Source organism: Rhinatrema bivittatum, chromosome 3, assembly GCF_901001135.1.
Source record: "Rhinatrema bivittatum chromosome 3, aRhiBiv1.1, whole genome shotgun sequence".
Classification (NCBI taxonomy): Eukaryota; Metazoa; Chordata; class Amphibia; order Gymnophiona; family Rhinatrematidae; genus Rhinatrema; species Rhinatrema bivittatum.
Genome location: NC_042617.1, coordinates 342280187 through 342305357, shown reverse-complemented (window position 1 = coordinate 342305357; position 25171 = coordinate 342280187). Strand labels below are relative to the sequence as shown.

The 25171-nt window shown below is 45.9% G+C and overlaps 1 protein-coding gene across 1 annotated transcript in view; it reads right to left on the bottom strand.

Annotated features, from left to right (window-relative positions):
- COQ3 (coenzyme Q3, methyltransferase) overlaps positions 1 to 25171 on the bottom strand; it is a 43773-nt gene that overhangs the window by 11432 nt on the left and 7170 nt on the right. Inside the window, exons 2-5 of the mRNA XM_029595384.1 lie at positions 20657 to 20732; positions 13385 to 13534; positions 9660 to 9759; positions 7621 to 7863 (exon numbers count right to left, since the gene is read on the bottom strand). Coding sequence (XP_029451244.1) covers positions 7621 to 7863; positions 9660 to 9759; positions 13385 to 13534; positions 20657 to 20732 — 569 coding nt within the window. The remainder of the gene's footprint in view (positions 1 to 7620; positions 7864 to 9659; positions 9760 to 13384; positions 13535 to 20656; positions 20733 to 25171) is intronic.

Here is a 25171-nt window from a genome sequence, read left to right as displayed (position 1 = left end):
ACCAACCAAATATTCATTTCAGATTTTTCATCGTAGGAAAATGGATCTAGTCTGCCCAGCTCTGCCCAGTAACTACCAGCTCTTGCTTCTGGAAAGTTCTGGGCTTTCAGTTTCTGCTTCTCACCAGACTAAAGTCATAAGTGCAAAAAGGCTGTGGAGGAGGAACTCTATTCTTATGTAGTTGTGGAACTTGGATTAAGCAAGACAGAGGAGTTAAGAAAGAGAACATAGAAATGGGCAGAGAGAGTAGAAAGAACAGCAGAGTGAACTGCAAAGAAAAAGGAAAGACATGGTTCAGAAGACACACAGCTTCCTATATTCCCCTACAATACCTTAGAAAACTAGCATGGCTTCTGGGCATCAGAGACCCTATTTGGAAGTATTTTCAAGAATTCCTTCTTGGATAAAGCAAGTTAGTTTACCGTAAACTGTGTCTTCTGTAGATAGCATGATCAATTAGCTATTACATGTGGGGTGACATCATCCAATGGTACCGGACTCATCTCTCTAAGCTAGTACTGCTTTCCTGAGCATGTGTGAGAGTTGCCGCATGTGCCTCCTCAGTCTACATCAGAGCTAATTCTAGCTATGTATTTGACTCTCTACAGAGGTGGGCAGGTACTTCATGCCTAATTAATCCTATCTATGGAAAACAATGTTTACGGTAAACAAACGTGCTCTTTCTGTCCATAAGCCTGCTGAATTATCCATTACATGTGGGGAGTCTCAAATTGTGGGTTGCAGTAGAGTGTTTACTTAATAAGCAACCCAGCCCCCACTGTGGAGAATAGACTACAGCAGGAACAGATTTCACAAAACTGCTTGTCAAAAAATTTGTCAATCTTTGAGAGGTTATCAAGACAGTAGTGGGATATAAAAGTGTGACTTGAAGACAAGTTGCAGCTTTGAAAATATCCTCAATAGGAACTTCTCGAAGATGAGCAACAGAAGCAGCCATGGCTCTCACTTGATAAGCCTTCACAGTGTCTGTGACTTGCAATCCTGTTAAGTTGTAGCAGTGGTGAATGCATGTGAAGTAAGTTTGATGACCACTACTCGTAGCCTGTTGGGGATAAGAGATGAACAGTAGGGAAGTTTGACGATATAGCCAAGTTTGTTTCTTGTAATACACTAAAGCCCTTTTTGCAGTCCAGAATATGGAGGGCTTTTTCGCCTTTATGCGCATGGAACCTTGGAAAGAAGTTAGATAGTATGTTGGATTGATTGATATGAAAAGTTGAGACTACCTTTGGCACAAACTTTGGGTGGGTACAGAGACTACCTTGTGGAAAAACTGTATGTATGGAAGATGAGAGCTTAGAGTTTGATGACTCTTCTAACTGAAGTCACTGAAATGAGGAACACCATCTTCCATGTCAAGTACTTTAGAGAAGTTGACTTTAGTGCCTCAAAAGGCAGCTTCATTAGTTGGTCAGATCCCACAGAATAGGTGTTTTTTGAACCAGAAACTTGACATGCCTTAGACCTTTCATGAATCGAGATATCAGGGGATAAGTAGAGATTGGTTTACTATTCCCTCAAGTATGGTAAATTGCTATAGCGACGAAACCTAAGTGAGCATTTCAGCAGATGCTTGGGTTCACAAGAAAAGGAGTCCAAAGTGTTCTGTTGGCACCATTTGGAGAACCTATTCCATTTTAAGGCATAATTTCTTCTAGCTGAAGCCTTTCTAGATGAGACTAGTCTGTTCACAGTCTCTGTAGGTAAACTGAGATCTGCACTCATTGACTGCTCAAAATCCAAGCTGTGAGGGCTAGGGCTGAAAGTTGGGAGAATATAGTGTCCCGTCTTCCTGAGTTAACAACTCCAGATGTTTGGGAGGATAACAGGAAGGTTTATTCATTTTATTTATCTTAAATCTTGTAACCCGTGAAAAGGAAAATTGGTTCTAACCTGCTAATTTTAGTTCCTGTAGTATCACGGATCAGTCCAGATTACTGAGTTTTGCCTCCCCTCCAGCAGATGGAGACAAGAGAAAAAGTTTGAGAGCGCCCTCTCTTAACCTGGTGAGCCACCTGCTGCTCTTCAGTATTTACTCATACCCAAGCAGAAATAACTTTGTAGACTAAACCACTTGTGAATTAACCTAAGTTTTATCTCTCAAATGAGCACAGGGTGAAAACACAGAACTTTGAAAACAGACCTAAGATCGGCCTTAAACGGATAGCACAAGCTTATACCACTCTTCAGGAAAGACTAGTTCGAGCAGACTCTTCTTCTACCCCATTCAAATCCACAGTGGGTGGACGTCTGGACTGATCCGTGGTACTACAGGAACGAAAATTAGCAGGTAAGAACCAATTTTCCTTTCCCTGTACATACCCGGATCAGTCCAGACTGCTGGGATGTACCCAAGATTCTTCTAAACAGGGTGGGACTGCGAGAGTGATGCTCAAACGACACTGGCTCCAAAATTGCAGGCATCTGCCTGCTGTACGTCCAAACAGAAATGTCGAGCAAAAGTGTGCAAGGACTTCCAGGTAGCTGCCCTGCAGATTTCCTGCGGGGAGACCAGCTGGCATTCTGCAGAGATGAGACAAATCTCTAGGAAGCAACAAGTACTCGACCAGCGAGGAGACCTGTTACAAAGGGAATGCTAGGGAGCAGAGCCTGAGCTTAAATACTATGGTTAGGTTGACGTCATCATCCGGGGCCACGGCTAGGTTCCCACCGTGGTCCCTAATTAAGAGTCAGTGATGCTGCTGCTCATGCTGCGCCTAGGGAGGGGCGCAGCATGAGCAGCAGCATCTCTCTGCAGTCCTCGCAGAGAGGCCTGATGAGAAGTGGAAGCAGGACTGGGAATGCCGGGGACTGTGGCAGAGCCGGAGGCACCGAGGGAGGCCCGAGGAGGAAGCTAATAGCCCACCGCCGCCAGCGAGGAGGAAGCACACACAGACTCAAAAACTTTCCAGATGCGCACGAAGGCCAGGGAAGTCGACTGCTTTCGGGCTCGCAGCAGGGTGGAAATTACCTCCTCCTTATACCCCTTACGCCTCAGGTGACGCCGTTCAAAAGCCAGGCCGCTAGACAGAAGCGATTGGCCTGGTTGAAAAATACAGGCCCCTGACTGAGGAGACGAGGTAGATGCCCGAGACGCAGGGGTCCGTCCACCGCCAGATTGATGAGATCTGTGAACCACAGTCTTCGCGGCCACTCGGGCGCGACTAGAATCACTGGTGCCCAGTGGAGTTCGATTCGTCTGAGAACTTTCCCCACCAGGGGCCACGGGGGGAACACGTACAGAAGAACGTCCGCTGGCCAAGGCAGAGCCAGAGCATCCACGCCCTCCGAGCCGTGCTCCCTCCAGAGGCTGAAGAACCGATTGGCCTTGGCATTGTGCAGAGTTGCCATGAGGTCTAGGTAGGGGGGACCCCACCTGTCCACTATCAGAGCCATGGCTGTGTCCGAGAGCTCCCACTCCCCCAGATCGAGCGACTGACGGCTGAGGAAGTCGGCTTGAACATTTTCCTTGCCCACGATGTGGGAGGCCGCAAGGCACTGTAGATGCTGCTCCGCCCAAGAGAAGAGACGGCTGGCTTCTAAGGCCACCAGGGGACTGCGAGCGCCCCCTTGGTGATTGATGTAAGCCACTGTGGTGGAGTTGTTGGACAAGACTCTTACCGCCTTGTTGCGGAGCAGGGGAAGGAACTCCTGAAGAGCCAGGCGTACCGCCAGGGTTTCCAGGCGATTGATGTGCCAGCGAGACTGAGTCGGCGACCAGGTACCCTGGGTGGACTGAGAGAGACAAACCGCACCCAGCCCAACAGACTGGTGTCCGTGGTCACTATTGTCCACTGTGGAGCTTGAAGAGGCATCCCTCGTAGTAGATAAGGAAGAGACAGCCACCACTGTAAGTCGTCTACAGTAGAGTCCAAGAACGGGAGGACTATGTGATACTGCTCAGACACTGGCTGCCAACGGGATAGCAAAGCTTTCTGAAACGGACGCATATGAGCAAAGGCCCAGGGGACGAGGTCGATGGTGGAAGCCATGGATCCCAAAACCTGCAGATAGTCCCAGGCCGTCGGGGAAGATAGCGCAATCAGATTCTGGATCTGCTCGATCAGTTTGAGGGCGCGCGCTCACGGTAGGAAGACCTTGCCTACTCAAGTGTCAAAGTGGGCTCCCAGGAACTCCAACTCTTGGGAGGGCTGAAGGTTGCTCTTGGAGAAGTTCACTATCCACCCGAGGGAGGCGAGGAGAGACAAGACGTGATCCACCGCCTGTTGACAGGAAGCCGCCGACTTGGCCCTGATGAGCCAGTCGTCCAGATAGGGGTGGACAAGGATTCCCTCCCGGAGCAGCGCCGCTGCTACCACCACCATGACCTTTGTAAAGGTGCGGGGCGCGGTCACAAGGCCAAAGGGATGCGCCCGAAACTGGAAGTCCTGATTGAGGATGTGGAAGCGAAGATACTTCTGGTAGTCGCGGTGAATGGGAATATGGAAGTACGCCTCTGCGAGATCGAGGGAAGCGAGGAACTCTCCGGGATGGACTGCTGCAATGACCGCACGCAGGGTTTCCATGCGGAAATGAGGGATCTTGAGGGCCCGATTGACCGTCTTGAGGTCTAGTATTGGGCGGAAGGAGCCGTCCTTTTTGGGTATGGTGAAGTAAATAGAATACTGGCCGGCGCCAAGCTCCCTCTCCGGGACTGGGACCACCGTGCCCAGATCCAGGAGTTTGGAGAGAGTTTGAACCACTGCGTCCCTCTTGGACCGACCGCTCGGCGAGAAAAGAAAAAGATCCGGAAGGTCGCGAACAATCTCGAAGGCATACCCGTCTTTGATAATGTGGAGGACCCATTGATCCAATGTGATTCTGACCCATTCCTCGAAAAACAGGGATAGGCGGCCGCCGAGGCGAGGGACCGAGGAATGAGTCAGCTGAACTTCATTGCGTGGCAGGCTTAGGGGTGGCGCGTGCGCGCAGGCTGGCCCTCACGAAAGGTCTGCAACCAGGACTGAGTACGAGAAGACCCCCTGGAGGAACCTCCCTGCCCACGCGGAGCGTAACGACGCTGACCTCTGAAGCGAGAACGAGAGGGCGCGAAAGACCGGGCAGGTTTAGGATGGTCCTCTGGTAGTTTATGGACCTTGTTGTCAGACAAGGAGTCCATAAGCTTCTAGAGGTCCTCTCCAAAAAGCATCTTACCTTTGAAGGGCAGCGTGCCCAACCGAGCCTTGGACGACTGATCAGCCGACCAATTGCACAGCCAGAGGAGCCTCCGGGCAGACACCTCTGAAACCATTGCCTTCGCCTGAACACGGACCAGATCATAGAGGGCGTCCGACACGTAAGCGATGACGGCCTCCAGACGCTCAGCCTGCTCTGCCGGCGGAAGTTCCTGGGCGCAGAGTAACTGTTGGACCCACCTGAGGCCTGCCCGCATCATGAGGCTGCTACAGCAAGAGGCCCGGACCCCGAGGGCCAAGACTTCGAAGATGCGTTTCAGGTGAGCCTCTAATTTACAATCCTGCCCATCTTTTAGAGCCGTGGAACCCTCCACCGGAATCGTGATGTGCTTGGTAACCGCTGAGACATAAGAATCCACAGAGGGATATTTCAGCAGCTCCAAACCTTCCTCCGGGAGGGGATAGAGCTTATCCATGGCACACCCCACCCGGAGAGCACCCTCAGGGGCCTCCCATTCCCGTAGGATCAGGAGCTTAAGCATGGGGTGGAAGAGAAAGGCGGAGGCCGGAGTCCTGAGCCCCCCAGGACCGGATTCATATCCTTGGGCAGAGAGTCCATCAGATTATCCACAGTGGGACCCTCCAAGTCCAACTCCTGCAGGACGAAGGGAATGAGGGGCTCTAATTCCTCCTTACAGAATAAACGGAGAGCTCTGGGGTCATCCCCCTCTAAAGGGGGGCCATCCTCCAGATCCAGGGAAATGGCGGGGTCCGGGATCCACCGGGAGGGAGGAAGGGGGGACGCCCCCAGGACCACCTGCGCCTGAACTGGCCCCTGGGGCTCCACAGCCGGGCATCAACGGTGTGGATCAAGGGATTTTTTGCGGGGGGGGGGGGGGGGGGGGGCGTTCGTCCTCCTCCTGCAAGCTAGCTAAATAAGATTTGTGCATGAGGACGAATTCTGCAGAAAAAAGGACCCTGGATTTCCCAGGGGGGGAGAGGGGGAGGGGGAAGCGAGGGGGGGGGTCGGGCCCCCCTCCTGGGGACCCGCGGGGCTCAAATTGGGGGGTAAATAAAAAAAAAAAACCAGCCCCCCAGCCCCAGGGAGCTCCGAAATTGGGGCCGATGAAAAATCCGAAATGACTGCCGTTCCCGGGCTCTGCCGACCCGGGAAAGGCCTAGCCACGCCGGGGGAAGAGGATCCCCGGGCTAAATTTGCTTGTCCTGCCGAGGAGGGACCTTCCCCACCCGGCAGGCAAGCAGAGCAGAGGCCCTGCCGCGAAAAACGCGGAGAGGGCAGCCCACAAGAAAGGCAGGCTGCCTGCCGGGGCATAGCAAGCTGCGGCTTAAGAAAAAAAAGCAGAAAAAAAGGTTTGAGTGATAGCCTGCAGTGCCGGAGTGAAGCAGAGGGGGAACCAGCTGACTCCTGCCTGTCTGGCTGCCGGTTCAAGGCCTGGTAGGACCAGAAAAATAAAAAAATGCTGGTCTACTGCTGCAAATAAGTTAGGGGTAGGGGAATACCCGTAACTTATTTAAAGTTTGAAACTTTTTTTTTTTTTACTGAGCGCAGCAGCGGGTTCAAAAACCCTCTCGGCAGCCAGATGGGGGGGGAGATGAGACCCCGAGAAACTCAGTCCCCACACCTAGAAGCGTACATGGACTCAGGCTATGCAGCGCAAAAGGGGCAAAGCCCCCCTGAGCCCGGCAAGAGCTGGGAGACGGATCCATCTCCCTCGCAGAAAAAAGAAAAAAATCACTAAAAAAATAAAACAAAGTCTTATAACTAATTTTTTTTTTTTTAATTTAAGGAGAAACTACAATGAATACTTGCTTGAGCCTAAGAAAGAAAAAAGAAGAGGCTGACTAGCCTACAGCAGAGAACCGAAGGGGAGCTGCTACACCTGCTTGGAGACAGACGAATACTGAAGGGTTACAGGATAGGCTCTGCCCTCATACAGGATATCCTTTCAGTTTTGGTCTGTCTCCACCTGCTGGAAAGGGGGCTCAACCCACTGTCTGGACTAATCCGGGTACGTACAGGGAAACTAGGTTTCTGTCAAATTTTTGAAGGATTACTTTGTGTTAGAGATTCAAGATGGGACAGTGGGCATAAATGCTTCTCAATTTTTAAAACATAAATATTAAAAAATCTAAAATAAAATTGTAGAGTAGTTACAGGATTTGTAAAAAGACAGCAGCTACCCCTTGAGAAAGTCCTTGCAGTGCAAAATGGCATCAGTTCTCGCTTATGGCTGATGTAATATACAGTATACTGAATTCTATTAACTCTGGATGCTCCCACTGATCTTTTCAGCACGTGAGAAGTTTGTGAATTCTGCTCCTTACCAGATTCTGAGCAGTGTGACAATGACTGGCAAGCTTCCTCATGGGAATAGGTAGTTAGGGAACAGAACAAAAATAGCCTGCCACACCCACTAATTGAAAAAAAAACATCAAACCTTACTTTTAACACTTGATGGCAGCATTTTATAAATGACTCCACGTCACCCACATGCTCCACAACTTCCGAAGCTACAACTGCATCAAACGCTTCTGTACTCTCTGCCACAATTTCTTCCAGGGAACTGGTTTTGTACTGGATCTGCTTAGCAAGGACTGGATCAAATGATTTATGGAGCTCGGCTGTTCTGATGTTCTCTTTCAAAGGGTCAATTCCAGTAACCGCAGCTCCCAGTATCCCTAAAGGCTAAAAATAGAAAGGCATCATCACTCTCTAAAGGAAAAAAATGGTTTATTAATGAAAGCACATAGCTCTTTGTGAGCAACCCACAAGCACCATTAAAAGCTCAGAATGCCAAGTACACCCGCTGTTATCACCACCACTGACATCGGTGGCACGCCTTCAGGTCTGCACCAGCTCACTCAATTATTTACATAGGAATACCACTTAGGCACTGGAAGCAACTTCCTGGGCCCAGCTTCCCACGTCTTTTATTAATATAGGCATGTTTGTAAGGAACTGATTATTTTAGGCTCTGCCTTTTCAGGTAATAAGCATCTATTAGAAGCTGTCTTTGAAACTAAATGCTCTTTGTTGTGCATACAAGTCATCTTTTTATAATTTTTCTATTTACTAACTGATTAAAACGTCCTCACTTGTGTGTGCACCTAAAATAAAACTTACGGACAACAAAATAAAACTTTCAGCGCCAACATCTTACTGGAAAAAGTCATGCAGAAAAATGATTTTGTGGAGGAGGGGCTAGGCAAATAGGGTAGAAGTCAGTAGGAAGAGGCAGGATATCTTGTTTGACAAAGACTGTAGTCCTAGCAATGTTCATCTTTCATTCTTTAGAAGGACACTGCTTGGATCAGGTTATCGTCCCTCCTCCGAGGACTGGAGTCTTGCACAGGATCACCGAAGATGCCTCATTCTGCAAATGGTGGGATCCTCCATCTCTGTAAAACTAGGCTCTCAAGCACAGGGCCAAAAAATTCCACTTGTCAGTGAGGAGTACATTTTTAGGACCGACAAAGGCTGGAAGAATGACTGCAACTAGCTGAATCCAACCCACCACTAACTGTAGAGAACCAGCTCTTTTTTCTCCCCTGATCCCCCCAACCCCCCCCCAACCTTCCAACTTTGCAGCAAAGGTAGCAGCATAGGACTCAGCAAGTGTGTGCTCCCTATCCTCTTCCTGTCTAGCAAAGCAGCATGCTAGGGAAGAGAAGCAGCAGCAACCGGGGGCCAGGAGTGCACTCTTCCTGCTAGACCAAGAGAAAGGAAGCAAAATGGGAGAAGGGAGGAGAGGAGCCTGAAGGGGGAAAAAAACTGAAGAAAAGAGGAAGGAAAATATGACAGGTGCCTGGTTTCCTGAAAAACGTGCAAGTTTACAGTGTATTTTTGGAACCCCAATATATATATTAAAAAAAAAGCACTTAATGGGGGAGGGGAGGAACATCTGTGTTCCCAAAGTACGACAACTGTACCCATGGAGAACGGGGTCGAGGGAGGTGGAGAAGTGGTTCCATCATGCCACCTCCTGTTTTCGGGCCAAACTAGCAGTGATTTTTAAATCATTACCAACAACATCAGATAGTATTTCCATTGGAAAAAAGTAGATTTGTCTTGATTTTTGCAATGCAATACCAGGGAAGTCAGCACTCTGCCTGGGGGGAAGGCTGTTTTTACAACATTCAAGATCAAATTTGACTAAATCCATGAAAATCAGGGTAAAAATTATAGCGCCTGATTAGATCACCACCCCTAAAAACTGGCCACACAGTAAACAAAAGTAAAAACCTTTCTAGGTAATAACATTTTATTTATTTATTTCAAAATGAAAAGGCTTGAGAATTAGTGACCTACTGGACGCCAATCAATGGGAAAAATGTCAGCGGCTCTGTGGGTCCTCCACAGGCTCTTTACTGGGCATTCTTCACAAAAACCTAGGCAAATAAGGTTATAAGAAATTAAAGTCTCTCCCATTTTTTGTATTATGGAAGGAAAAGGACAATATTACAATATATATATATATTCACCTCAGACAACAACCCTCCACCGCAGCCGACATCCAGGAGCGTCACACCTGCCAGAGGGCGTCCGGGATCATGGTCACGTTTCCGATTTATCAACGTGTCCCTAGAAAAATGAGACCAGACTATATATGGGTAAGGGGGAGCAGAGGCATCTTCCATTCAGTTGTTAGTCTAACCTAAATGATATCCGTATTTTGTCTTTCATTTCATGTTTTGTTTATTACAATCATTCAACTAGAATCTCTTTGTACCAGGGACTTTACCACAGAACTGTCTAGCCCTAATGCTGTATCAAATGATATGAACTCCCACCCTATGAAGTATCAAGGCAGGCATAAACCTTGCAGCACTGAAAGGATGGAAATGCTCATCCAACTGTTGGTCTTATACAAAGAGAACTGTTTCAAGAACAATCACATCTCCGGTATAAAAAAAAAAAAACCAAACCCAAAACATTAATCACGAAAAGCAGCGGTCTTTCTGATCCTTGGAGGACTGCAAATCATAAGAGGAGAGGAGAGGGCGCACCTCTGGGGAGGCCTTCACAGTATTCAACTATTTATATCACATAGGAGGGCCAGCTAATAACTCAAGGTGAGTTTTGGTGGTGGTTTAGGGTTTTGGGGCCAGTTTGACATGCAGAGTGAGACGTATGAACAGCACAGTACACCTCGGTGAAGATTTGACGTCATTTGGAGTGAGGAAAGTCTCACAAAAGATGAGATTTCTACAATGTTCTCTCGCCCTAGCTGTTAGAGAGTCCATCAGGCTACTGAGTTGTATATGCAGTTCAAGTTTCTCTCTGAGTCAAGGCGGCATTGTAAGCCCCTGCTTGAACTGTAGCGCAGAGCTCAACCACCACCTCCAGGCCAGCACAGAGGAAATGAGTTCCCGGGGGAAAGGTATCACAGGGCAGAAAAATAAACCACAGAGCAGGTAAACAGCCTCATAGTGAGGCAAAACAGTAACATAACTCAAGAAAGCCTGGGATAGGATGAGAGGATCCCTGGGTATTTAGAATGGAAGAGAAAGTCAGAGATCAGCTGGGTTCTATGATATTGCAACAAGGAGGAGATTGGGCAGATTAGATGGGCTTTAAGGATCTTACACTATGTACCATCATTCTCTGTGTCATTATTTGTATGGATGATAAAACAATCAGCCCAAAAAATCCCAAAAATTGTCCAGGGGAAAACACTGACCACAAACACACAAGGTCTCCATTCAGCCCCTTAGTTTAACTTTAATTATTTGTTCAACTACCAATAGCATCAGGTCCAAGGAGCACTTGTAGCTGTCCATTTATTAGTGAACTCCTTATCTTCCTGAAAACTCTCAGGCTTTTCCTGAACTCACAGGCGCCTGGGTTGTGTTCAACCACAGTCAAGTCATGATCTTTTCATTAGGCAGTATTTGAGTCTTATTCTGTTGTCTACCTTTACTGTCTGTGACTGCAGGATTTTGGAGTCACAGACAGTAAAGGTTTATTTCTTTATCAGGATGCAAGTATGCACGACGTCTTCACTCTTGAACACTTTTCTCTGTAGGACCAGTGGTTGGATGACTGGCCCCATATTTTCATTGCTGTAAGGTTTGTGCCTGATGTGACATTTTTGGGGACTTTTTTTTTAATCCTTTTTGCCATGGATTGATGCCTGGGTCTAAGAATTTTCTGAGCTAACGCCTTGCATTTGCTAGCATTTTACCACAGAAGCTCCCAAACCTGTCTTACTGACCCCATGAGCCAGATAATATCCACAATGCACATGCATGTGATCTGCATATACTAGCTCTCTAATATATACAAATATATCTCATGCATATTCACTGAGGATATCTGGAAAACCTGACTGGCTATAGAGTCAATAGATTTGGGAGCCATGGTCTTTGCCATTGCTTACCACCTCTATAAAACTGTGTATATTAAAAGTACACAGATTACAAATCCAGTTACAATTGTAAGAACTGTAATGCAGGCTCCCAGGTTCCCTTTTTAAGAAGAAGGTCTTAGAACCTAAACAGTTGTTTGATTCAAAGCTGAATTTGACTTGTGTAAAAAATGCTACACTATGAGGGTATCAGTTTATCACTATCAGTGATTTCAGTTTATACTAACCAGGATTTATAATAATAATAAAAAAAATTGTTATGGATGGAGCACTATAGCAATATCCTCCCTCTGAACCCACTGGCTATTAATACAAAGATGCATTCTTACATACTATGTAAGGCAAAGGTAAGTAAATGCAGCAACAAGATAGGCAGCAACAATCACATATCTCAAACTAAAAATCCTTCTGAACCTCTGGGAATAGAATCTGACGAAGTGGACCTGGTCCTCGAAAGCTCATGCTATAATAAATTGGTTAGTCTATAAATTGCGACTTGACTCCTATCATGTCTGGGAACAGCTGTTAGCAGAAGTCCTAAATCATTTCACACCGACAAGATCCCAATGGCCCCTTACTGGTTGTGGCATCACACACATCAGATCTAGGGCAGTTTGGGGCACTGTGATCCAAATATGGCTGTCCAGAGAATCAGGCCATTGAAGCAGCAGTGCGGGCTAAGGCCTGCTCAAAACAGTAACCTATATTTTGGCTATATCGCTGCCAATCTGGGTCTTAATCCCAGAAGAAAAGAGAACCAGTTAGAGATTTAAACTGACAACCATTAAAAACAAAATAGGCTAAGTACTGCTGCTTTAATAGATAATCACTGTCCCCACAAGATTACTACTAAACTGCAGGCTAGATACTGCTTCTGTTGAAGCTTGAAGGAAAAAAAGAAAGGGTTTCATGGTTTTCCAAAATGCAGATAAATGAACATTCCAGACAGTGGAACAGGATATTTGTTGAGTTAATGCCCCTAAATTTCAACCCATCAGATTACCTGGAATCAAATTCCCCATTCTATTTATTGTACAATTATTACATACCTACCTAAACTCTCTGACAAGTGTAGTCTATACACTTATGCCTCTTCTCATCATATTATTGTATTATCTAACTTGTTCAGTTATGCCTTCTATCGCTCCGGCTATCCTAGCCCTCCAGGTTAATACCCCTTGTTATATGTAACTTTCATTTCTTGTTATATGGTTGACTTTGTTATTCCCCTCATGTTAGTTGTAAACCGATCTGATATGAATTTCTTTCATGAAGGTCGGTATATAAAAATGATAAATAAATAAATAAATAAATTAGCAAACTGCAAATCTAAATTGCTTAATGAAAACTTTTTGCAAGGCAATAAGTATGATGAAGTCTTCACATGCTGTACAATCCACAGAAATTTATGAGGCCCATAATGAAACTTAGTTTATCCAGCTAAGTTCAGAATTCCCAGATAAACCATGGGATTTAAATATCCTGCTGCAATAAAATTTACCAGGATCACTCAGAGGCATTCTAGAGTGTGGCTAACTTACTTGGATAATGCCAATATTCAGCATTATCTAGCTAAGTCTGATTGTGCCACAGATCAGTCCTAAAGTTATCCAGATAAACTTATCTGGATAATTTGGTTTTAACTGGGTAAATTCAGGCGTGCAGCTGACTATCCAGTTTTAAGTTATCCAGATAAGTTCTTCCGGTTAATGTATTCAGACAGCCTGTGGCTGAATACTGACCTCATTGCATTTACTAACACTGTTACTGCTATCATGTTTAAAAATAAAATCAGTACTTAAAACAGGAAAAGCAGGCAGCAAATGTTGAAAACCCTACCTAATAAATGGTACTCTAAGGTCGTTCATAGTATGGAGGGCTGCGTATACGCCTTCCTCATCCCACCATTTGTAGGCATGCATCTGAAATTTCTGCATCTCTCTGGAATCTACTGTTTGGGCAGCGGTATGCATCCACTTCATGGTACATCTACAAGAAAGACAGCTTAAGGTACAAGTGGCAATGAAAAGACAGGAGCTAAATGCACAATAAATAAAAATAAATATCCCAATATGAACACGCAAACACATAGAATGAGGAGGAAACCCAAGGCTTCTTAGCTCCTGGGAAAATGTCTGCTGCAGACACATGAACATCCACAGCTCATTAAACAAAAGTAAGAAATCAAACCTGTTCAGTTGTGACCCAATAAAGAATTAGCTCTGGAAGAAAATCAGGCTTTGAGAGGGGCTTTATAGAAAGGGAGAACGGGAAACATATAAAGCCAGAGATTATAGCTGTAGGTATGAGGACATGTGAAAAGAAATCCAGCAGAACATGGAATATTTTGTTTAATTTGCTGGTTAAAATGATCAGTTATTCACAGCATGCTTTAACAACTGAAGAATAAATAGAGCACTATTTAACACTGAAATCATACAGTCTTATTTTAGGGAATGAAAAGAACAATAGTGACATAGGCGTGATTAACATGCTACCACTGCTGACCAATCTTTGCTCTTGCTTTTAAATACTCAAAGCACACTTTGAAGAATGTGGCCTTGAAGAAAGGGACACATTTTGTTTGTATTTGTACTACAGATGTGTCAAAGCTGCAAGGATCTTGCAGACAAAGGAACCACAACATGGCCTGACAGCTTTATTGCACCTTATTTTTGCCTTTGTTTACAAATGGTGAAATTACTTCTTACCTGATAATTTCCTTTCCTCGAAGTTGGGCAAGCCAGTACACACTAGTGGGTTGTGCACACCAACCAGCAGATAGAGAACGACGACTAGCTAATGTCACCCTCATTTGGTTCAGCTCAGACAGTAGCCAGCCAGCATTTTCTTCAAAAGCAAACTGTGGACACTAACCACTAAACATTAACAAGAAATATCACATCCTACAAACACTATTGGAAATTAACCTTTTTTTTAAATAAATAATGGAAACACTGGACTCAGTTCCGCTAACAATAGTCACCTAGGACAATCATAAAACCAGAATATCCTAAAAAAAATGGGACTCACTTACCAGTTTTGTACTAATCAAGCTCCAGGAGAGATCCTTGAATCTCATTCTTCCTTAACCAGGATCTAGCAAAAAGAAGAACGTTGGCTGCCCCAGAGGCAGCCCAGGCCGGGATGGTAGACTAGCATGCCCTGCTTTCAGGAATAGAAATCATCAGGTAAGAAGTAATTTCACCTTCCTCTTCATCCGGGCAAACAAGTCCACACCAGTGGGATGTACAAAACCTACTCCCCAGAAGGGCGGGAGGCTGCCTGAGGTCCAAGCAGCACTACCCTAGCAAAGGCAGAATCCTCTCAAGCTGCTACATCCAGCTGGTAATACCTGGCAAACATATGCAAGGAAGATATGTCACCGCTCTACAGATCTCGTTTGGAGAAAGCAAATGCAATTCTACCCGGGAAACCGGGAGAGCCTTCCCGGAATCCACCCAGGCTACTACCACCACATCCTTCAGCCAACGAGCCATCGTACCCCGAGAAACTGCCTCCCCCTTCATCACCCCCCCCCCCCCGGTGATGAAGGGGGAGGCAATCCGAATTCCAATCCAAATTCCAAAAAGTGTTCATAACCTCCAGATAATGTAATAAATGCCGCCGTACGTCCAATGGCCACAATTTCCTGTATTCCTGTCCATCCATATTCCTGTTTAAGGATGGCAACAAATCCAACTGATTTAAGTAAAAGTCTGAAACCACCTTCGGAAGAAAAGTAAGTACCATCCATATCTGCACCTTATCCAGCGTGATAATCAAAAAAAGGGTCTCTGCACGACAAGGCTTGCAATTCTGAAATCCGAATTATGACCAGAAACACAGTCTTCATGGTTAGTAAACACAAGGAAATGCCTCAAAGAGGACAAAAGGTCGGACTTGCCAGAAGGGAGAGAACCAGATTTAAATCCCACAAGGGTACTGGGAAACACTAAGGGGACCTAAAGTGTTTCACTCTCCTCAAGAACCAAGACACATCTGGATGTGAAGACAGAGACCTCCCTTGCACCCGGCCCTTATAAAACATTATAGCAGCCAACTGCACCTTTGGTGTGTTCAAGGCCAAACTCTTATTCAGACCTTCTTGTAAAAAATCCAAAATTAAGGGACCAGGCGCTGAAGTGGGCAGACAAGCGCGATTCTGACATCAATGCTCAATAACTCGCCAAACACGGATATAAGCCAATCGAGCTGGAAAACTTACACACTCTCAGAAGAGTTTCCACCACTGCCCCCTGTGTAACCTCGCTTTAAGAGCAGAGTCCTCTCAAGGGCCAAACTGTAAGACAAAAAATTGACCAGGATTCTCAAGAAATATTGGGCCATCCTGCAACAGCCCCCCAAGAAAACAGAGCTGCCATGGATACCATCAGAAGATGACATAGAGCCGCATCCTGCGCAGCCAATCCGGGATCACCAGAAACCACACCTGGATATTGAGCTATCCTTTCCCAATAACTGGCCAATCATGGTCCACAGCACAAATGCATAGAGTAACTTCCCCTGCAGCCAAGTCTGAACTAGCACATCCACTCCGAGTGATTGAACATCCCTTGTCTGACCCTAGAATCTCTCCATTTTCGCATTCCTGCGACTCACCATTAGATCCAGAAAGGGACAACCTCAGCGATCCATGACAAGGTGAAAAACCTCAGGAACCAATCCCCATTCTCCCGGATCCAACTCGTGACAACTGAGATAATATGACCGCACATTGTTGACTCCTGCTGTATGCAAGGCTGACAGTGACTGCAAATGAAGCTCTGCCCACGGAAGAAGGGCATATATTTCTAGAGAGATTTGCCAACTTCGAGTCCCCCCTTGGTGATTTATGTAAGCCACCACTGTTGCATTGTCTGACATAACTCTCACTGCTTTTCCTTCCAACCGGTCTGCGAACTGCAGGAAGGCTTACCAGATTGCTCAGGCCTCTAGCCGGTTGATGGACCAAGACGCCTCTTTGGAAGTCCACTAGCTTTGTGCCACCAACTCCTGACAGTGTGCTCCCCAGCCTTGGAGACTCGCATCCATTGTGACCACCAACCAGTCGGGCATCTCCAAATCCTTATCCTTTTCAAGATGCTCCCTTCGTAACCACCAGAGCAACTTCCACCTCATCTCCGGCGGTAAGGCTAATATCACATTGGTTTCTGAGACTGGGGATTCCACCGAGTCAGGAGGGACCATTGCAGAGGACACATATGAGCACATGCCCAAGGTACAATCTCTATCATCACAGCCACTGATCCTATCTGCAGATACGACCAGACATTCAGACCAATAGCCAACCACAGGGTCTAGACCTGACCCTAGATCTTCTAGGCCAAACACCTTACCTTGAGCCATACTGAAACGGACGCCCAGCTACTCCAGATCTTGAGATGGCTACAGGTTGCTCTTGGCTAAGTTCACTACCCATCCCAGGTGCTGTAACAAATGAACCACCCTGCTTGACACTGCCCGGCTCTCCTCTAATGACTTGGCTCTGATTAGCCAGTAATCCAAGTAAAGATGAACAAGAATGCCCTCCTTTCTGAAGGCAATGGCCACAACTACCATCACTTTGGAAAAGGTCCTGGGTGCTGTGGCCAAGCCGAAGGGCAACAATTGAAACTGGTAGTGCCAAACTAAAACTGCAAAGCACAAATAGCGCTGATGCTGCTTGCGAATCGTAATATGCAGGTAAGCCTCTGAGAAGTCCACAGAAATGAGAAATTCTCCCTTCTGCACCGCCATGATCACTGATCATAACGTTTCCATCCAAAAATGGGTAACCCAAAGGGCTCGACTGATCCCTCTGAGATCTAGAATAGGTCGAAACAAGCCCTCTTTCTTGGGAAACACAAGTAAATGGAATAGCACCCTGTGCCCTCCTGATCCTTTGGAACTTGAACAACTGCCTTCAGGGCAAGCAGCTGCTGCAACATGGACCGGACCACTGACTTCTTTTCCAAGGAGTTGTAGGGGGAAACCATAAAAGCATCAGAGAGGACAGATAAGTTCCAAAGCATACCTTTGCGCACCACTTCCAAAACCTACTGGTCAGACCTGTTGTAGGTCCACCTCTGACAAAGTTGAGACAGGCATCAGCCTATCTTTGGAACTGGAAGATAGACCCCCAAAACTTCATTGGGAGGATCAAAGAGTTCCGGATCCAGAGGCACTGTCCTTACCTGGCTTTTGCCCAAAAGTACTGACACCTTCCAAACGTATGAGACATCTGACTACTCAAACTTCTGGAGGAGCAAAATGCTGAGAGCTCCAAAATCACCCCTTTGCCTGAGAAAACTGGGCAGTTGACTTCTTATCCTCTGGTAACAGAGGAAATTTTATTCCCCCCATCGATCCGCCATCTTCTCTAGCTTCTCCTGAAACAAGTGCCCTTTAAAAGGCATTTTGGTAAGGTTCAACTTTGAAATAGTATCAGCAGACCAGTTTCGCAGCCAAAGGAGTTTTCGGACTGCAATCACCGAAGCCACACTACGAGCTGCTGTACATGCCAAATCATAGCGGGCATCTGCTAGGAAGGCAGCTCCCAGTTTCAGGTATGGGCTATTCTCTCCCAGAGCTTCCTGGGCCAACTGTAACCCAGCCCTTGCCACAATACAACAGCAAGCAGAGATTTGGAGATTCATGGCCATTGCTTCAAAGGCCTGCTTCAAAATTGCCTCAGTCTTCCAATTTTGAGCATTCTTTAAAGCTGCATCTCCTTCTACTGGAATGGTGGTCCACTCTGTCACTGCGCAGACCAAGGCATCCATCTTGGGAAACCGGAGCTGCTCCCTAGTTTTAGGATCCATTGGATACAATCCTGCTAAAGAGCGACCTCCTTTAAAACTAGCCTCAGGTACACTCCAGTCCAAATCTATCAGCTCCTGGATGGCCTCATGCAGAGGAAAGAACCAGGATGCCTCACGCAAGCTAACCATTACAGGGTTCTTCTTCGGATCCTTAGCCGCTGCTGGCAAGGTCTCCTCACACCCAAGGGCCTTCAAGGTCTGCAAATTACAATGGATATCTCGTCCCTGTGAAAGAGCCAAAGCATCTTTCTATAAGGCTCAGCATCATGGGGAATCTCCCCTTCTTCCAAAAATGGCTCGTCGGGATCCCCCACCAAGAATCCCGACTCCCCACCTGAGTTTTCTGAAGGATCACCATCTTCACATTCTCCTCCTTCAGTTTGTCTCCTTCTTTTCTTCCCCCTCCTGAGAGAGGACAAGGTCTCCTTAGAACACTTCCTAGGACCCGAAGAGGGAGACCTCTGAAGCAGGCGATCCCTAGATCCTCCCTGGGCCCTTCCTGCCCCTGACAGAAAGCCTGAAGGCCTTTAAAAAATTCTATCCACGAAATGGAAGAAAGATCCATCCTTGGGGTAGGCAAAACCTTCTCTGAGTCCATTCCCGGGGGGTTTGGAAGGAGAGGCAATGTTGAAGACTCTTCACCCTCACTTGTAGGAGCAGCCGCAGTACCTTCTTCCTGTAAAGTGGGAGCCTCTGAAGTCCCTGCAGGGACAAATTCCCCTGAGGAGACATCTCCCTGGGCCCAACACAATTCTGGCAAACATTGAGGGACCTCCTAGGACTAAGGATCCTCATAGGGCATGCAGAGTAGATACAAAGCTTCTTCATGCGCTGCTCCCCAAATGCCATCTCATTCTCTCTCTCTCCCCTAACAGAACTGAGCAAATGCCTCCAACCGCGTGTCTCAGCAGATCCTGCAAACCCTCAAAATGACACCAGCTGAATAAATCTCTGCACTGCCGCACTAATCCCAGCAGGTCCAAAAATAGCCCCACAGCACTCTTTAACTGCATGGCCCGATGCGGCTGCGATCACAGCTGCTGCTCTTTGATTGGCTCTATAAGAAGTGCATCAAAAGCCATTTAGACGGATAACTCACAAGTTATCCATCTATATGGCATATTAAGCCTCTTATCTGGCTAAATTATAGCCAGATATGTTGTTATCCAGCTATAATTTAGCTGGATATAAAATGGGTGTTTTGGGGGCATTCTGGAGTGGGGTCCTGCTATCCAGCTAACTTAGCCGAATATCTGGTATATCTTCCTAAGTTATCCGGACTTTTTTCTTCAAAAATTTCAATTTTGCGGTGTCCAGATTCGCCCCCCCAATGCACACCCCAACTCTTTCCCTTCTCCCCCTGCTCCGTACCTTTAGTTCGAGTTGGTCTCCAGGATCACAGAGGCCTCCTACCTCGATCTGGACCGGCGCTTCTAAGGATGCATCTGCCATTGTTAGATCCTAGAAACCAATTTGGTATGGGGCAGGGGGAGAAAGGAAAGGGATGGAGTACGCATTATCGGGGGGAACGAATCTGGATGCCATGAAATTGAAGTTTTTGAAATATAAAAGTAAGTTGGAGCAGGGGGAGAGGGCTCCCGGCACCCAATTTTTTTAAATTTTACATTAAAAGGCTTGTTTTGGTGGGGGAACCTAGTTCAGCCCAGTAGGGCCTTTGCAACTCAGGTGGGAGGGAGGCGGAGGACAGGCAGCAATGTTTTGGGTTTTTTTAGTGGAACATAACTTAATCGGATACATTCCTTTTTTAATATATCCGGTTAAGTCTAAAGTTATACAGCTAACTTTAATCGGGGATAGTCAGTGGAATGTTTCTCCCACTGAATATCCAGGACAAATTATGCAACTAATGTTAGCCAGATAACTTGTACACTGAACAGCCTCAATATTATTATGCTGCTAAGAAATTGAAAAACTGCAATAACTTGCTAAGAATGCAGAGATAAGATAGTTGACTTGGCCAATTTTTAAGTTATAGTTAAAATCCCTATATAGGTACACCTGCCAGAAACAGTCAAAAGAAAACCATCAGAGTAACTGGGCAGACATAAGAACATGTTTTCAGAATCTCCGTCCCTGACCACATCTAAGAAAGGTACTTTACCAGTCAAAGTTTCCATCTTATAAAAAGCAGTCCCACCCATCCACTTTGTTGGCTCTCCAACTAGTTTTGTTAAAATTTTGTACCACATTTACACTATCATCCTATGCATTTCTCCAAACCAATAGTATTCAGCATTCTTGTAGATTATACTAGACTACAGCTCACCTACTACTCAGTGCAGAAAGGCGGGAGAAGGTCCTACTAGCAGAAGTCAACAGCATTCCTGGGTTCATCTCGTCCCCTACAGAAAGATAAGAATTAAAGTAAGGGCAAACAAAGCATTATGCTTAATCAATCTTCTACTTTATACTGAGGTTGGGGAGGGGAGTCAATTTCCCATAATCTCTCTTTGACCTTCCTTCTAACTGGCCAATCAGTGTTATGCAAGAGTACTTACACAAGTCAGTCCCAAAAAAGCTCATCTCCTAAAGAAAAGATGTCAGTAGCGCCTGAGATGATGATTACATTTCCCTTCATGCTTATTCCCATACCTATCGTCTTATTTTGCCTTTTAGTTAAGTACTTCAGTTTCTAGAGAGAATGAAACACTGCCTAAGAATAATAAATCAAAAAGTCATTCAAGGAAAAAGAACTTTTTGTGGAATCCAGTCTTGAAAATGGAGAGCAGAGCTAAATGTTGAAAAGCGTTCTTAGTTATTTCATTCCCATACACTTTCTCCCTTTGCTTAAAAACAGGAATATTGAATAGTGTGAATTCTCTCCAAAATAAAACTCAGAGAAGTAGATGAAGTAAACAAAACTAATCAGATAGATGATCCACCATGGTAAGTGCTTCACTCTAGCGAGTGCAAAAGATATTGCAGAAGTCAAGTTTGGTTTCATTACTTCCCTTTAATATTGGAGAAATTACTTACCTGATAATTTTGTTTTCCTTAGTGTAGACAGATGGACTCAGGACCAATGGGTATTGTGCTCTTCTGCTAGCAGATGGGAGACGGAGTCAGATTTCAAAGCTGACTTCACTCTAGATATACCCCTGCAGTAATCTCAACTCTTCAGTATTCTCTTCGAAAAGCCATTGTGGATATATCTTTGCTTAAATAACTTGATTAAACCTGAGTAAAACGTGAACTGGTTCAACTAATTTCCAAACTGGAGACCGCCAGTGCACTCAACCAATTAACGCCGACACCAGACAAACTGTGGGTGTCTTGAACTAGGGGCTTACCCATATTTGCTTAGTCTCGAGGTTTGTTATCAGAGGTTCTCCTTTTCCAGGGCAGCCGTGGGCGGGACGCTGAGTCCATCTGTCTACACTAAGGAAAACAAAATTATCAGGTAAATAATTTCTCCATTTCCTAGCGTTAGCCAGATTGGCTCAGGACCAATGGGAATGTACAAAAGCTACTCCCGGACAGGGCGGGAGGATGCCCGTGGCCCACTTAATACTGCCCTTGCGAAGACTGCATCTTCCCAGGCCTGAAAATCCAGGTGAGGCATGTCTCGAGGCATCCACAGGGCCGGATCTTGTGCTTCCGGCAGGGGTTGAGCCTGGGGCGCAGCTGGGGCTGATTGCGCCTGAACGAAGGCTTGCAGCCCTTGGAAAAATTCCAACCAGGAGGAGGTCCCTGGGTCCATGTTAATCCCAGAGGGAGTCAGAGTAGGGGCCCCAGAAGTGCCCTCCTGTGGGGAAGGCATCTCGGAGATCAAAGGCCCGGGGAGCTATCTTCAGTACCAACTCCTGACAGTAAGGGAACCAACTCCTGACAGTAAGGGACCAGGCTTTGGTTCCCCCTGAGTTTTTTCGCAATGTTGCACAGGCAGGAATCAAATTCAGGCTGCGCGGCTCTTATGTGGCAGGCTATGCAAAGAGAGTGCCTTCTTGGGCACTGGTGCCATTGTTTCTATGCGTTTGCGGGCGTGCAGTTGTAAACACGGCTGTGCATGTAGTTATGTGCACGGGTGCGCTCAGTTGTGTGCACAAGTTAGGCTCATCGGCTGCCCGGCCTGCCCCACGCGTACCGCCGGCGAGAAGGGAAGATGGCGCTGACGACCCCCGCACGTATGATGGCGCCCCCCCCCCCCCCCCCCCGAGGGTCTCTACGTGTGTGGACCCTTGCACCGGATTGGGGCCTAGCCTAACCAAGGCTGCTCAACCCTATCTGTGCTCCCTTCTAACCTCGCTGGGACGGATTCGGTACAGCAAACCAAGCTGTGGAGACCGGAGACCTGAATTTAAATGTTTTTTTTCCTTACCTGTTCTCGGAGCTTACCAATCGTGTGCCGGACAGTCTCCAGCTGTGGAGGGAGAGGGAATTATCTTCACCGCCGCACTCGTTTCTGCACCCGCTGCCTTTCAGCCACACTGGGGGGCTACGTCCATGCCAGGAACCGGCTACCTCTGAGGGATATCAGAGATCAACCTCAGGAATTCTCGACTGGGGGAGGGACCCTTAGGTATCACTGCAGGAGAGCGGGGCTTGATCTTCCTGAAGGTAAATTTGTTTCTTCTTTGCTGTAATTCTTAACACTATTCTAGAGTGTGGGATAGTGTCCACATCTGCTAGGAGACAGAGAGATACTGAAGAGCTGAGGTTACTGCAGGGGTATATTTAGAGTGACGACAGCTTTGAAATCTGACTCAGTCTCCCATCTGCTAGCAGACGAGCACAATACCTATTGGTCCTGAATCCATCTGGCTACACGTTAGGAAAATATTATTTTCTCCCTTCATTTAATGGCACCAAATCTTTCCCCACCTTTTGCTACTAACACCATGCTTACAACAGTGACTTACCAATGCCTCTCATGGTTATAAATACTGGGCATGCATATGTGTTGACAAGTCAATCTCCTCACAAAGGTCATTAAAGGACTGAAGGTTCCCCTCATCCCAGAACTGGGCAACTTTCTCCAGTCTTTAATCTCCTTTGAAAAGGTGGGAGTTCCCACAGATCAGAGCAACAGGCAATACAACCTCTTCAATTGCACTCATGAATCTATGTACTTAAGTCCACATCCCGAGTGTGCATGATATAATCAGGCTTCCCCTGCTCACATTATGTCTAACAGGAGAGTCCCCTGGAAGAAAATGGCAACATTGCCAAAGAACCTACTTCTGTCTGTAGCCGCTCCAGTGATACCAATGAGGTATCTACATGTCCTGCCCAGGATTTAAAGTAAACCCTGCTTTTTGGGCATCCACAGCTGTCTATAATTCCAAATAGGTTTAGCCATAGAGCTCATCAAACACTCTCAGGGGGATAGTGCATGGTACATACTGGAATAAATACAAGAGTTTGGGCAACACGCTCATTTTTAACAAATTTTTATGCCCTGCCCAAGAAACTGGAAGGGTCGCCCAGTCATACAGACTTGGTTTTATTTTGACAACAGATTCCACAAACTTATGATCATATAGTTCTTGCAGGTCTTTACGACTCCATGGTTTTCAGGACCCACTGATCCTTGGTACTCTTCCACCACTCCTCCAAGTAAAGGTGAATCCTACCCCCTACCAGAAGTATTGAGTCCAATCAAAAACTAGGCCCTTATTGCAGCATCTTTGGCTTATATCTTTCATGCTAACATCCTTGATTCCAGAGCTGCTGCAGTGGAAGTGTAGGTAGTGCATAATAGTTTAATTTTATTAAAACTTCTTAATCATTTTTGTGCAAAAGCTCAAAGTGATTTACAAAATAAAACATACACAATATAACAATAAAACAATACATGACATAACGTCATATATATAAATGGTCCAATAACCAACTACCAGTATAACTCATGTTCGATAAGCTAGCATTTACTGAACTATGCATTAACTAGAAAAGTTTTTAGAGCAGCTTTAAAAGTTTTTTTGCACTCCATAAGTCTTAAAGGTGCAGAAATAAAATTCCACATTACAGGTGCTGCCATAGAAAAGGGAAATTCTCTCGTAGTTGACAATCTCGCTGTCCTCACAGTTGGCACCTCAAGGAATCCCCTTTCTTGTGATCTTTGATTCCTAGTTGGTTGGGAAATATGAAGAAAACATTAATCCACAGAAAGGAAACAGTGCTAAGAAGTTTGTGCATCAAGAACAGAAACATGGATTGAACCCTGTACCGAATAAGCAACCTTTGAAGATGATATAGCGTAGGAGAAATATGCTCCGAGTGTTTCGTTCTACTGACGACATGCCGTAAAATTGAGATGTTTTATTGCTACATCTGGGAGCCCAAGGTGTATAGAATTGCAATAATCCATAGTAGGCAGCACAGAAGCTTGAACAACCAATTTAAAATTGTACAGGTCAAGCAGAGTCTTGAGGCCATGTAGGGTTCTAAGTTTGAAAAAGCCATTTCAAATTACACCCTTAATATAGTGATGAAAAGATAGTTTAGAATCAATCAATACACCCAGACTTTTCAAATAAGGTGAAATCGGGAAATAAGGTTGTTCAAGACTATATTGAGACAATTTGTTATGTTGGAGTCACTGTTTTATGGTTGTCAGACAAATTCCAATACTACACACTCTTTCAGCCCATGAGGAGCTTGTTTTGCTATAAAACTGGATATCATCAGCATATATTCGCTAGCTATCACAAAGCATCATTAGAATCTTACAAATTGGAGCTAAGCAAATGCTGAAAAGTAAAAAACAAAGCAGAACCCTGAGGGATGCCTGTAGTATTAGTAAACCAAAGAGTACCCTGATCCCCCATTATGACCTGCG